General features: G+C 39.4%; 1 protein-coding gene across 6 annotated transcripts in view; it reads right to left on the bottom strand.

Moving 5' to 3' along the window:
* The window catches only part of DCLK1 (doublecortin like kinase 1), a 329,829-nt gene that overhangs the window by 15,742 nt on the left and 300,406 nt on the right, over positions 1–13,681 (bottom strand). For 3 of the 6 annotated variants that reach the window (XM_019653178.1, XM_019653177.1, XM_019653180.1), the window contains 2 exons: positions 8,179–8,292; positions 3,050–3,123 (listed from right to left, as the gene is read on the bottom strand). In XM_019653178.1, coding sequence (XP_019508723.1) covers positions 3,050–3,123; positions 8,179–8,292 — 188 coding nt within the window. The remainder of the gene's footprint in view (positions 1–3,049; positions 3,124–8,178; positions 8,293–13,681) is intronic. The other 3 variants (XM_019653176.1, XM_019653175.1, XM_019653179.1) reach the window with 1 other exon arrangement.

Genomic DNA, 13,681 nt, shown 5'->3' with positions numbered 1-13,681 from the left:
GATGTAAATGTTTTCCAGTGGCGTACAGCAGGGCCACCAGGGAGTGGAATGGCTCAGGCAGCTCATTCCAGGGAGGGTATCCCCCCAGGCTCTGGGTGACAGGAGCAAAGTCTCCCGGAAAAATCGGCCAAGCAGGATGCTGCTCCCCTAACAACAGCTGGGAAGCAGCTCTCTGTTAAGAGGCAGGAAGATGAAGGAGAGAAGCAAATGGACCCCCACCATTTCTCTACCATCACCAAAAAGCCTGTTAAAAGGGACATGACAATTCTGAGCACCCCGAAGAGGTGCTTTATCCAGCCTATTCCCTGATGTGAGCAGCTTTACAAAAAGCAAGCAGGACTCCCAAGTGTTCTGCTCAGAGTAGTGAAAACAGCCACAAGCACTTGTAAACACAACAATTGGGAGCGAGGATGTTCCTTCGTCTGTAATGATTGTTTATGTTAGAGAGCTGGCTGCCACGGCGGTTTGACAAATGCTCCCACTTCCGTGGAGATAAAAGGCAAGCATCTGTAATCAGTGAGGAGAGTGTGTTCGTTCTGGGGCTAAATGGCATTATAAAACTTCCTAATTAAGCATATACGCCAATGAGTTTTTAGCATCATTTCTCCAATTTAGCTTTACATACTGGGCTCGCTGTTTCGTACAGCGTTAACTATAAACATTGTTGTTACTGCCCCCAGCTGGAAAACAGAGCAGTTTATGTGTGAAAGAAAAAAGAGATTATCTCCCATCTGCTCCTGCCCATTATTCAGGAATATGTCATTTTGTCTGCTGATGGGACCATCACCAGGATTTTAGTCAAATGGCCTTTTTATACTTGGCTACGTTTATTAATTATTGTGTTTACTTGATGTGTTGCTCCCATTCTTAATCCCACAAATTTAGTCATATCATTTTCTGGAGTTTTTTTGAAATTAGATTAATTTATATGTGTAATTTTTGTTCTACAAATATACACAACTGTAATTAGACATAGTTGGTGCCTATTTTTAATTGTATATCAACTTTACTCATATATGTTTGGTTAATATGCCTGAGGTTAGGAGGCATACAATTAAAACGGGATGGAGCATGGTGTGATTCAATTTATATAAAGGACAAAACCAGGCAAAGCTAATTAATGCAGATAGACTTCAGGTCAGTGTTTACCCTTGGGGCTACGTGACCCTCCTAGAAGGGCCCTGGAGGTGGGAGGGGAGATTGGGGGTGTTAGAAATATTCTGTGCCTGATGTGGGTGCTGCTTACAGGGGCTGTTGAGTTAGTGAAAATCTGTTGAGGTGTTCACTCATGATATGTGCTCTCTTCTGAAAGTATGTTATCTTTCAGTAAAAAGTAAAAGATAGATGGACCATCTTCCACATAAAAAGTCAAAAAGAAGAGCCTACACAAAGGCAAATTATGATTGATTCACCCTCCCCCTCCCCCCCCACCCCCAAAAGTGGCTAAACATAAAAGAGTTCTTTCTACATCTATAAAGGTAATTTACTTAGGTAAATGAAAAGGTCGATATGCAACTCCTGCTGCATTTTCATAGAGAAGATACAGATAGCCTTCTATGTAAAATTGAATTTAATATATTTTGTTGAAGCTTGGGTATTTTCTTGCTTTAAACAGACTTAGAAATTATCACGATCATAGTATACTTGGACAGTTTGTCAAACTGTGCCCTTTTCTGCTTCCCTAAGTCCTTTGTTCTGAATGATTAATTATAGAAAAAAATTAGGAGCAATAATTGAGGAGTAGAGAATTACGTATTTCCTTCCTTCCTTCCTTCCTTCCTTCCTTCCTTCCTTCCTTCCTTCCTTCCTTCCTTCCTTTCTCTTTCTTTCTTTCTTTCTTTCTTTCTTTCTTTCTTTCTTTCCTTTCTTTCTTTCTTTCTTTCTTTCTTTCTTTCTTTCTTTCTTTCTTTCTTTCTTTNTCCTTCCTTTCTCTTTCTTTCTTTCTTTCTTTCTTTCTTTCTTTCTTTCTTTCTTTCTTTCTTTCTTTCTTTCTTTCTTTCTTTCATCTTTCTTTCCAAAAGTAGTCTGATCCATGAAACAACATCAGGCAGCCACTACATTACTGAAGATAGGCTCCATCATTTGAGAGAAACAAATGCCAAACCTAGTAGAATTTTTCTTAGCAAATGCTAAGATGTGGAGCTTTACCTAGAGATCATTTCAGAAATGTTAAGTGGAGGGGAAAAGTTCCCTAGGATTTCTCTGAGTTCATTGCTCACATCATCAGAAACCATTCTGCCTGTGGATAACTTAAAGAGACACAAACAATGCCCCTTGAAGGAAATGCCAGGGCAGTTGACTGGAATAGAAAATGATAGGATAGAATTCTTAACCCAGTGAAAAAAATTGATACCTCCCAGAGTCCCTTTTGCTTAACCAGATAAGCCAGCTAATAATCTGACAGTTACAAAATACTGAAAAATAAATTCATGCAATAGCTAGTACATAAAGGGATTTCTACGGGGAGATAGGTAACAATAAAACGAAAACAAAACAAAACAAAAAGGTGGAGAATTTGAAAACACAAGCTTACCAACACACACAATGCATTCTATAGCTCTTTGTTACTTGGAGGAGCTTCTAATACTAATAACGTGTAAATGCATTGTTTCATCCATCTAATAAGGTTAAGGTTGGGCTTGATGACTTTAAAATGACAGTATATAGTTCTATAGAACATATACTAAGGTACTATTGTTCTTCCATTTGTTAAGGGACAGAAGAGCACTAGAAATCATTGTTTTAATTGGCAACATCAGGAAAATGCTTTGGCATTAACACTAAATATACTGTCCTTTTAACTGTAAGGGAAATTGATACTGAGCATGTGCAATGGAAAGAAAGCTGGCAAATGTCAGTGTGAATAATGGGTGAAAAAAAGGAATGAGGGGGTGTGGCATCTCAATCAAGATTAAAATGAAACTGATAAAGCAGCATATGGACTGGATAACAAATCAAAAGCATGTTTATCCACTGAAGGAACTGGTTAATGGAGACTGCCAGCACGTTGCCATGGAAACACTGACTGTTGAGCTGCACCATCTCATACCTTATCCAATACATTCCTGGTTGTTGGTAGTAGTCCAAAGACCCTGATCTCTTGATGGTAAACCCGTGGTCCAGCTGAGCAGAGAGAAATGGGGGCAACTCAGTGGATCGACATTATGCTAAAGAATTAAGACTCCAGACCAAGCTCTTCTTCATTGACTCTATATGAATATATAGTTATGATGCCTCTTCTGCTGGGTGACTAGCTAATATGCTAACTCTGCACATTGAAAATAAAAAGGCAAGAAAGACACTAATCCCTCATGAATATCCTGGAGGCCAATTGGTTAGAAAATATCTAATTTGTCAAACAAGTTTTTGAATGCACATTTAACAATGTCCTTTCAATTTCAAAAGATACAAACATTTCTTCATATTCTATAGAATGGAAAATGCTTTATAATTCAATAAAGTATTGAAATCAGCTTTAGCCACCTAAGAGAAAGCAGATTGGACCCCAGAAAATTATACCCCATCAGGCTTAAATTTGAGGACTTCATAAGTACGAAATAAAAGATGAAAAAAATCAGGTTTTAGACCCCCACAATCAGAGCAACTTAGATTTCTTTAAGAGTTAATCTCCAAAAACAGAGTTAGGCTTAAAGAATAAATTACATTTCTGAACTAAAAAGATATAGTATAAAACAGTCAATATTCTCTGTGAAAATATAGAAAATTAAAAAAAAATAGTTTTCACTGCATATTCATATGTACAGTTAAGTGCTATGATTAACAAAAGGTACAATAAATAGAAGAGAGGATAATAGGTTCTCAAAGTTGTTCATCCTGGAATAAGATGCTAGCCTTTGGGCTACCTAGGAATAAAAGATTCAATCCCCAAATTTGAAATACAGTAATCATGTTGTGCGCCCACTCCTCCATCTGCCCATGATAGGACTCAAGTTGCACACCTTTCTTTACAGAAAGGCCCATGAGTGCTTTTATGTGTGGTATTGTTGTGATGCTGATGGCTGTTTCTACTTCTAAATTCGCAAAGGCATTTCAAAATGATGCCAGGGCACCTGGCGTTTAAACTAAACACTGCTCAGGAGATTTGGTATTCTGATGATAAACCAGCTTCTCCCAGTGTTCACGAAACAGCCATGTGAGATTTTAACCCTTTTAAAAATGTACATTTTGTTTTCTTTAGGAAAAAAATTGGAAGTACGCTTGCTGTTCGAGGATGAAGGCCTGCCCTTGTTTCAGTCCGCGAAGATGGCTACTTAGGATGTACCTAGTTCTCTGCTGCCATCTACAGGCAAAAAGTCCTGTAACACCGCATCCGGAACGCCCTGGGGCAAAGGTCCCTCCCTTTAGAGCTAAGCTTCCCAATATCACAATTATTTGCACACTGATTAGTATGGATTTGTTCCATTAGGCTAAAATGCTGTATTTGCATGAGAAAAATGCAAAAGAAGAACTTTAAAGCATTTGGAAAATTATCGGCTAAAATAATAAACAGCATTAAATGAGGAAAAATAAATTGGAACTGACATCTTAGTCATCGGTTCTTCATCAAGCTGAGCAAATCTAATAATGCCTCCCTCCCTTCCCTTAGCTCTCAAGAAGTCCACCGTTAAAATGTCATCTCTAATTCCATTTTATGTCTATAAATTGCGTTTTAATAACCTTTTGTTTCCCTTTCTCTGTTCTGTTTTTTTTCTGTTTTTTTTTTTTTAATCCCCCAACTACTGGTAAAGGTAGCAGAGGGACAATGGAGTCTTTCTGAGAGGCAGAATGTTGTAGTTGTAAGGACAGCATGGGTTTCCACCTAATTACGTTTGCCTGACCTAAATGTCAGAACACCTTTTCTCCTTTTAGAAAGACCCGACTATCCCTGTGAGTCTCCAGCTGGTAATTACTCTCCTAGCCAACTCAAGGACCTCTTGCAACCTTAATATAAAGTTATCATTTGTCCTTTCTTTGGTCTTAATAATGTAGGGGGTGGGAAGTAGAGAAGAAAAAAATGACAACACGAACAAAAAACACTAAAGTTGAGAACCACGAGTGCATGTTAAACGATGCTCGTGCCATAAATTATACCTGTGACTAGAGTCTGTTTATGACAGTTTGCTTTTTTTTTCTTTGTCACTCTGAGAAAGAAAAAAATGTCATAAATGCCTTTATAAGCATCATTAATCTCCAGCAGGCAAGTTTCTAACTAAAAACAGATAAATACCAGTTAAAGACTAATTATTTAATTGTTGATTTTCTGAAAAAAAAAACAAGCTGATTGATACAATATTCTAAATAGTTGGGTTTGTATTTTTTAATTTTAAAGGGTGTGTAGAATCTCCAAAAACTTCAGTCCTAGGATTGAGGCAGTTTAAAATAAAATATAGTACTTGATAGCCTCTGGGGAGTACATACATGCCCATAGGAAAAAATTCTGGCTGAATGAAATTCATGCTGAAATCAGTTTTTTTTGATAGCTATCAAATTGAAGTTATTACAGTATTACATTAATTACAAGAATTTCTATCAGGCAGGTGAATTAATATTGCATTATTAAATTGTCAAACGGTCTCTACAGAATGCAGCACTTATAAAGGCTGTTCCTTCTACCCACCACTTAGATTCTGCCTCACGGAAGAGCATTGTTCCTTTGCAGTTCGACTTTAGTTTCAGTTGGAATATTATTTAATTCCAAAGCTCATTTTTTCCTGTGCTAGTCCTCCGAGACTTAGTCTTTGCACTTTAAGGACGGGAATTGTTATCAGGTATGAGTATAAATGGACTTATTCAGTACTATTCTGAAGTTAATAACAAAGGCAACTAAACCGGCTAGTTTCTAATTCCCAGCCCCACCCTGGGACTGGTGACCCATCCCCCAGGTTCTTCTGGAGAGTGTAGACATTTATGAGGAAAAGGCATTCTGGAGAAGGTGCACAAATGCATATATGATGGCAGGGCATCGGCTAAAATAATATAGAGTGATATTATCTTTCATGCTTGAAATATTAACAATAATAGTCAACATGTGAACTGCGCTTTAGAGTTGGCAAAGCACTTTTTCAGATATTTGTCCAAAAAGCCAATTATTTTGAGTCTAAGTTAAGTTGATAATTATTCTTTTTTAAACTTTTGTAGTAAATAAAGAAGATTAAATAAGCAAGTAGCTAATGTTTAACTCAACATCACACGGCTCATTTTACAGTTTTATAAGTCTATTACCAGTTTGTACAGTTTCCATGGAAATATGTTAGTGATGAACTGAGAAACTGATATTAAATTGCTTCAAAATGGTCCAATCATGATATTTAGGGGAAAATAAATCAGTGGACCTTTGATCTTCAAATACTAACTGAAGTTTGTTGAGTTATTAAAAAGATGAAGTTTTAATAAACTAATATGGATTAGGTTTTGGAATGTATCCAGGTTTGGTTAAAGGATTTCCCCTCATCTCTGTGTTGTCTGTCCACTGGAAAATTGCCCTGAAGTTCCTGCCCGTAGTCATTAAAGGACTCTTAGAGTACTGTGAACAAACCATTATTGAGCAACCAAGGCAAATTTAACCAAAGACTAATTAAAATAAAAGACCAGAAAAAAACGAAAACAAAAACAAAATGACAGCATTAGAAAAAGCACCCTCTCTAGGAGCTGTAAGCCCTCAGCAGAAGCAGAAAAGCAGTCCTTTTCATGGACAAGCGTGCTGGCAGTCCATTCCAAAAGCAAACTGTGGAAGTGAAGGTTTTGGAATAGACTATGTCTTAAATGAATGATGAAAACAGAGGATAGAATGTCTGGTTGAGCTGAGAATCACCATGAGGTTGTTACTTTCAAAAATCACTGATTGAATATTCGCTGATAACAAAGAACACTGACAATCTATGAAAACGTGAGGGACAATGTCCTTGTACACTGAATTTCCTTAGAAAGAATTAAAGAGGCAGGGCAAGGACAACTTGCAGTTTCAGATGCTCAGCAGCACTGAAAGGGTCTGTATCCCATGTATCACCATCAGTGTCCTCATGAGCCAGGTACTCACACTCATGTCGAAAGGGTTCAATCAAAAAACACGACGTGTGGACAGTACAAGAAAGTGGAGGCATGCATCGTGCCGCCTGCAAAGTCTGGAAGCCCTTATCAAATAGTTAATAACCCAGAGCTGGGATTGGTTGTATCGAATCTGTCACTCATATATGTTTAGCTTTATCTGGAGCTCCAGCACAACCAAAAAAGAAAAGGAGAAAGAAAATAAAACACCCGTAGAAGTAGCTAAGTGTTCAGGATTGCTCATGAGCCTGAAGTATGGTTTAGTAGCATAAATACTTTTTAAAATTCGACATCGGAGTGTCTAAGGTCTTTGTTTAGAAAGAACAGCTAAGTGATTTCACATTGAATACGCTGTTAAAATGTACATACTCTGAAAAAAGAGGAAATGATTAAAAACTCAAGTAATCTGGGACTTGAATATATTTACTCTAGAATATGACACCAGGAAGTATGAGGTTTCATTATTTCTCTGCCCAATTTAATCTTTGCCTAGAGCTGCTCTCAAATTGCATGTAGTGTATGTCTGCATGTATAGAACAGAAAAAAAAAATTGTGTGCAGCCGCATCAATAAAATGGTAAATGTTAAAAGACTTTCAACTTTAAAAAAAGAAATTTCTAAGGAGCAAGACATCGTGATTTCTCGGGGTGTTCACAGCGATTCAATTTCCCTGCAAATCTTACTGTGTAAGTTTTCTGCCCTGTTTTGGCTTTCGTTTAGGTCTCTACAAAGATCCATAGTGTTCCAACCTCTCTTTACAATGTCGTTTCTCTCAGTTTCCCTTCCCTCCCAGGTCCTGGCAAAGGACACTATGAACTCTCTTTCTCAGAGTCCAAAAGTTTGCATTGGCACAGAGTCCAGTGTGGGGGAGGTTTTCTGCTTTAAAAAATAAATCATGAAATTAATATAAACTGCAAGACACCCTGGAGGTGTTGGATAATGATGTGACTCCCAGGGAAATCATCAGCAAAAACCCATAATGTGTTTAAGCCCCAAGCTCCCCAGTGCTTTAAGTGGTCGAGCTGTCTAAAGAAATGACCCATTCTGCTGTCTCTGGGTGGAATCTCCTGAGTAATGCCTGTCTCCTAGGTGGATTGCTTTTTAAAAGTTAGAGGTGGATATTTCAGATGCTTACTGCTATGACAGAAACGCCAGCTGCTGTGCTATTCGGCTTGGGGCCTGTGTTGAAATGCTTCTTTATCTTTCCAGCTACTGACAGCTGATGTTCATTTTCTGGGAGGCCGTCATCCTGGGGAAAAAAAAGAAAAGAAATGAAAAAGGAGAAAAAGAAAAAAATGAGATATGTGGAAAACGAGGCCAAGATCTTCTAGTAACAGGCAGTGATCTTAAAGTTCACAAGATTGCAGAAATAAACCGACCAATGTCTTCTCATTACACACTGTTGTTGGAAGCACGGCTCCAAGATCTCATTCATTTCCACATCAGCCCTAACACTAATTTGCTGTGTCCTTTGACCCTCAGAGTTTTGTCCCTAAATAACATTTTTTTACTTCTGTTTTTGGTTTCTAATAAAATCGATTTCAGCCATGGCTCTAGGAACATATATCCAAGAGCAAGTTAATCTGGGCAACCAAAAAAAAAAATCAATGTAAACATCTGCTTTATTTTTCTGACCCAAGAGTTTTATCTTCTTATCCCTATCCCATCATTTGGACCCATAACCAAGGAAGCTGACAGACTTGGGCTCCTGCAAGAGACTGTAAATACATTCGGGCTGGTTCCACAGCTACTCAATGGGCCATTCTATAATCCCAGACAACCCACCAGGCAGAAAGTCCTTCCTTAAATTTCAAATCCTCCTTGCTGCTTCAAATCATCAGTTATTATGACAAACTTCACATTGGAGCTCATTGTAACTAAGGCTTCTCTGCTCTCCACCAGAGCGGTCTGCGATGGAGGCTGGACAGCTTGCTCTCCTCTGCTTAATACTGTTAGAATAACAATCCCAGTCACAAGTATGTGCCATCACTTGCTAATTTGTGATGAAAAGGCTGCACGATCCTTGGAGACAGAGGCTGTGTTTTGTTCACTATAGAACCCCCAAGTCTTAACATAATGCTTTGGCACATAGTAGATGCTTAATAAATATTTGTGGAATAAATGAATGAATGGATAATAAAGTGTTTGTTACTATCTGTTAAAACCAAAATTCCTGGCAAGACTTCAATGTCATTCATCATTTTCCTCCTCTCCCTCCTCTCCATCATTTTGCATGTAGTTTCTTGGCTCCACCCAGGAAAATAAATTTGCTGCTTCCCAAGCACAACATGCTTGCCTTTTGCATAACCTGGACTCTCCACATGGGCTTTACTCCTTTCAGCATTTGGCTGTTCATTTATTCAGCCAATAGTAACTGCATGTCTGCAGTGGACCAGGCACTATAGTAAGAGGTGGGGAAATGCGGGTGAGCAAAAATAGGTGTGGGCTTTGCTCTTTTGCATGTTGACATCCCTCTTTTTCTTCAAAACTTGGGTCCAAGTCACCTATTCCGAAACATTGTTCCCCTATTAGGCAAATCCATTTTAATGGTGCTTCTAGAAACTGCTAATGTTCTTTCATTACACATAGTTGTACTTTTTATATTCTTTTTGATGTTAGGTGATCTTGTGTGTGTGTGTGTATTATATATATATATATACATATACATATACATATATATATATACATATATATATATATATTCCTGCTCTTTTGTACCATATCTTCTGTAACATTTAACATAAGCTCTACATACTGGGTACCCAATCTATGATATTCTTAGACTGATTTATTAATGGCTAGAAGAAGGAACAATTATTATGCTTATTAAGTCACATCTGAAACCAAATCTGGAGGAAGGCAGCTTTCCAATGCTGCAGAGTAGATTCAAAAAATTTTTTAAAAATTTGGTTTTGTGGAAAGAGTCAGAAATAAAGTGAAGGTCAATTGGGGTAACAGTGGAATGATACTTGGGGAAGGAACAGAAACAGGGACATATGAAGTGCCTACTACATCTGGGGTACGTCAGGGATGGCAGGGGGTGGGGGAAGAAATGATCTGTGCCCACCAGGACCTGTGGATTAATTGGGAGATAAAGTATGCACACACATTGTCAAATAATACAACAGGTCAACAAGGTGAAGAACCGTCAGAAGGCAGTGTGGCCTCATGGCTCAGCTGGGAACACGAAAGGAGTTCAGAGGAGAAGGCACACATTTTCAGATGTGAACAGTCAGCACAGGCTTTATGAGGAATATGGGGTTCGACCTAGTCTCTAATGATGGGGAGCATATTAACGGGAGGAGGCGGGAAAGTGAGGTTGCATGTACAGATCTGTGAGTGGGAAGCCAGAAGGCATGTTTGCCAAACAGTGAGTCAACCAGTTTATCTCTGATTAAGAATTTATGTGGGAGAGTCATGGCAGAGAAAGATGAGAGAACAGGAAAAGACTGGCCACCAACGAACATAAAAAAGATCCGAAGATTTAAGCCTTAGTCTCGATTAGGAATAAAGCAATGCTTTTCAGGAAGAAGGGTGTAAGTGTAGACAGTGAAGGACTGCCGCCCTTCACGCAGACATTTTTATAGTATTTGTATACTACCCAGTTCTCGACTCTACCAGTGGAAGAGAAGTTGGGTGATAATCACAAAGAATTAGGATTATGCAGTCCAGAGACTGAAGCACAAGGGTGAATTCAATGGTGTACGTAAAACATTTTTTTTAAAAATAGTGGATGGAACAACAGGCCCTTGGAATCTAAGTTAGAATTTTGGGAGTACTTAAATATTTGACAAGGGATGAAATGATGCGCCTTTACTGAAAGTTTTACAAATACTAGTATCATATGTCTGGCACAGTCTGGGGTTCTGCCTGAAGGAAAGGGGGCAACCTGCCACAGTGGTGCCCCACTGGGCCCCATCCCCAAGATTGCAGATGTACTCCTGTCATCTCTTAATAGAGGTCCCGGCTACCTCAGACAGAGGGATTTGTATGTACTTTAGGTTACAAAGAAACAAATCTAAGGGAGTTAAAAGAGAAAGGCAGGGAGAGGAAGGTGACACAAGTTTTAACTGTTATGCGGCCCTGTGCTAATGATTTACATATATGATCTCCCCAATCCTCAGATTACTCTCTACAATATGCCTTATTAGTCTCATTTTTAAGATGAGCAAACTGAAGCTCAGCAAGGTCAAGTAATTTGTTCAATCTCACACAGCCAGAGCACGGCTGAGTCAGGACTGTACTGGGCCTGAAACTTCTGTGCTTCCCACGACACCACATTGCATCAGCCAAGGGCGTTCATCAGCATGGCATCTGTGACAAAAGGGCTCCCTAAGTGTTACATGGAGGGACTGAGTGGGTCTTCTTTTCCGTGATGAAAGTGGCACAATAGTGAGGAGAGAGGAGGATAGAATTAGGAGCTGAAAAAAACAGACTATTTGGACAGGCCTGAATGGAGCCTGGAAAGCATTTGGATGGAGGTCAGGAAAAGGGATAATGAGCACTTCAGGGGACCCAGTGGAATGGAGCTAAGAAATGTCTATGAGTGTGTCAAGGAGAGGCTGGGTGTCCACTAGGCTGCGATGTGGCAAGATGACCCAGGAGGGCCAGGGCTCTCAAATCCTCCGGGGAGCAGGTGGTGCTAGAAGACCTGGCTGACTCGGAATGACAGGAAGTGGCACTGGGTCACAGTGTGGCCCTGTGATCAGCACAGGCTGTTTAACAGCCTGGGTGCAGATATAGAGAAAACAAATAGCAGGGATTCCATCAGAGCAGCCCCCACTTGACTTACTGAGGGAGGTTTACCCTTAGCTGTTCAGTCCTGTCTCCTTCTCACTTCCCCAACATCGCCATCTTTACCAGAAAGTTTCCTTTACCTGGGTTTTGCCCCTACCAGCTCTTGAACTAAGAGTTTGTTTTCTCACCACTCTCACAATGGACTCGGTTATCATTTCCCAGCCCTGTCCTGGGCCTAATCACCTGTCAGACCCCTAGCAACTCTTTTAGATGTTGGGGCCCGGGGGCTCAGGCCTCCAGCTTTAAATTCTAGTGAGGTTTCAGCTTCCCTTGGGCTATTAGTTCGTGTTGAAGCAATGAAAGTAGTGAAAGAACCCTCACAAGTTGTCAGAGATGCTTTTGACTTCATAAATCTTAAAATCTTTCAGGATTTGTTCTCAATGAAATATGGTGTCTCAGAGAAGGTAAAACACACACACACACACACACACACACACACACACCACAGCAACTAAAAAGTCTGCAGTTTCCATATCAACTTTGAAGGCTTTCAGCATAATTGGATTAAAAGACATAAACAGCTGGTTTTGCAGAGACCTAATCTGTACCTGAGGCATACAGATTGATGATGGAGATTTAGCTAATTTACTGTCTTGCATCAGTAAAATAAATAGGGCCATTAAAAACATACATTTTTACATACACATCTTTATTGCCATTATTTTGAATAGATTATGTGCCAAAAATGTGCTATGAATTTTCTAAACGTGACAAACCTGGAAGTATGTTACAAATAGTCATAGTATTATTACCATACGTCCTGGTATGTAGTTTCTGGGAGTAGTTTCTGGTTTGACACAGGCTGGTTGTGGTTTGAGGTTAGTGGTTTCTGATTTAGAAATTCCCATCCACCACTTGGCAGAGCATTGCAACTGACAAGAACAAAATTAGTTTGCAAAATGGAAAATGAACTCTCACAGCTGTCGGTTAGAGACCTAGCCTCCTGGTCTCCATTTCTCTAGCGGATGTTGGAGAGGAGGTGTGGGAGGGATGTGGGGCTTGGACGTGAAGTCGCTTAGTGGAATAAGTTCCCCCCTTTCCTCAGGGAGACCATTCCAGAGGTCATGCTTCAGAAAATCCTCCTCCCTCATGGAGTTTTGTTTTTGGATCATGGATCTGGTTTTCAGTCTACTCATTGCCAGACTCTATTATTAATATCTGTAAATTTATGAGAAACATGGCAGTCTTGAGTATTTTACCACCAGAATATTCCGATTTAGTTTTAAACAATCCCAAATGCATTAGAATACTCTTCAATAGCAGTTACATTTCATATCCCAGTGTGCGGCCCCTCGACTCGTGTTAACCATCCCCAGCTGTACTGCACCCCCGGACTTTTGACTCCCTTCAGCTTGGCCCTATGCATTCTCTATGTCTACAATTCACACTGCACCTTGCGGTGAAAATGTGAAGCAAATTAAGATCTACCTTGGAGAAAGGAGAGGATAAGCTGCCCAATGGGAAAGTGGAAATCCAAGTCATCATTCTCAATTTATGAATACAGGTAAGTGGTTTTATTTATTATTATGGTATCACTGGGGTTCTCTTACTTTCTAACAAATTCTGCCAGCACCATAAGATGAATGTTTATATATTTTTGTGTGGGTAGGGCTGATCTGTATTAGCATGGGATATCTTGGTAGATTATTCAGGCTCTTGATTTTTCTTCTTTTTCTTGTTCTTTATTCATTTTGAATATTTTAGCTTAGTAGTATCTTTTCAAAAGAGTAGGTTGGTGAGATAAAGGAGGCAAATTAAAACTGAAAGGCCAGGAAGGTGAAAGGAAGTCTTGAATCAGCTAAATAACTACACTTGACTTCTTGAAACCAGTCCTTTCCACT

Source organism: Hipposideros armiger, unplaced genomic scaffold (genome assembly GCF_001890085.2).
Source record: "Hipposideros armiger isolate ML-2016 unplaced genomic scaffold, ASM189008v1 scaffold_198, whole genome shotgun sequence".
NCBI lineage: Eukaryota > Metazoa > Chordata > Mammalia > Chiroptera > Hipposideridae > Hipposideros > Hipposideros armiger.
The sequence above is the reverse complement of the archived record's forward strand: the minus strand, read 5'-3'. Positions and strand labels throughout refer to the sequence as shown.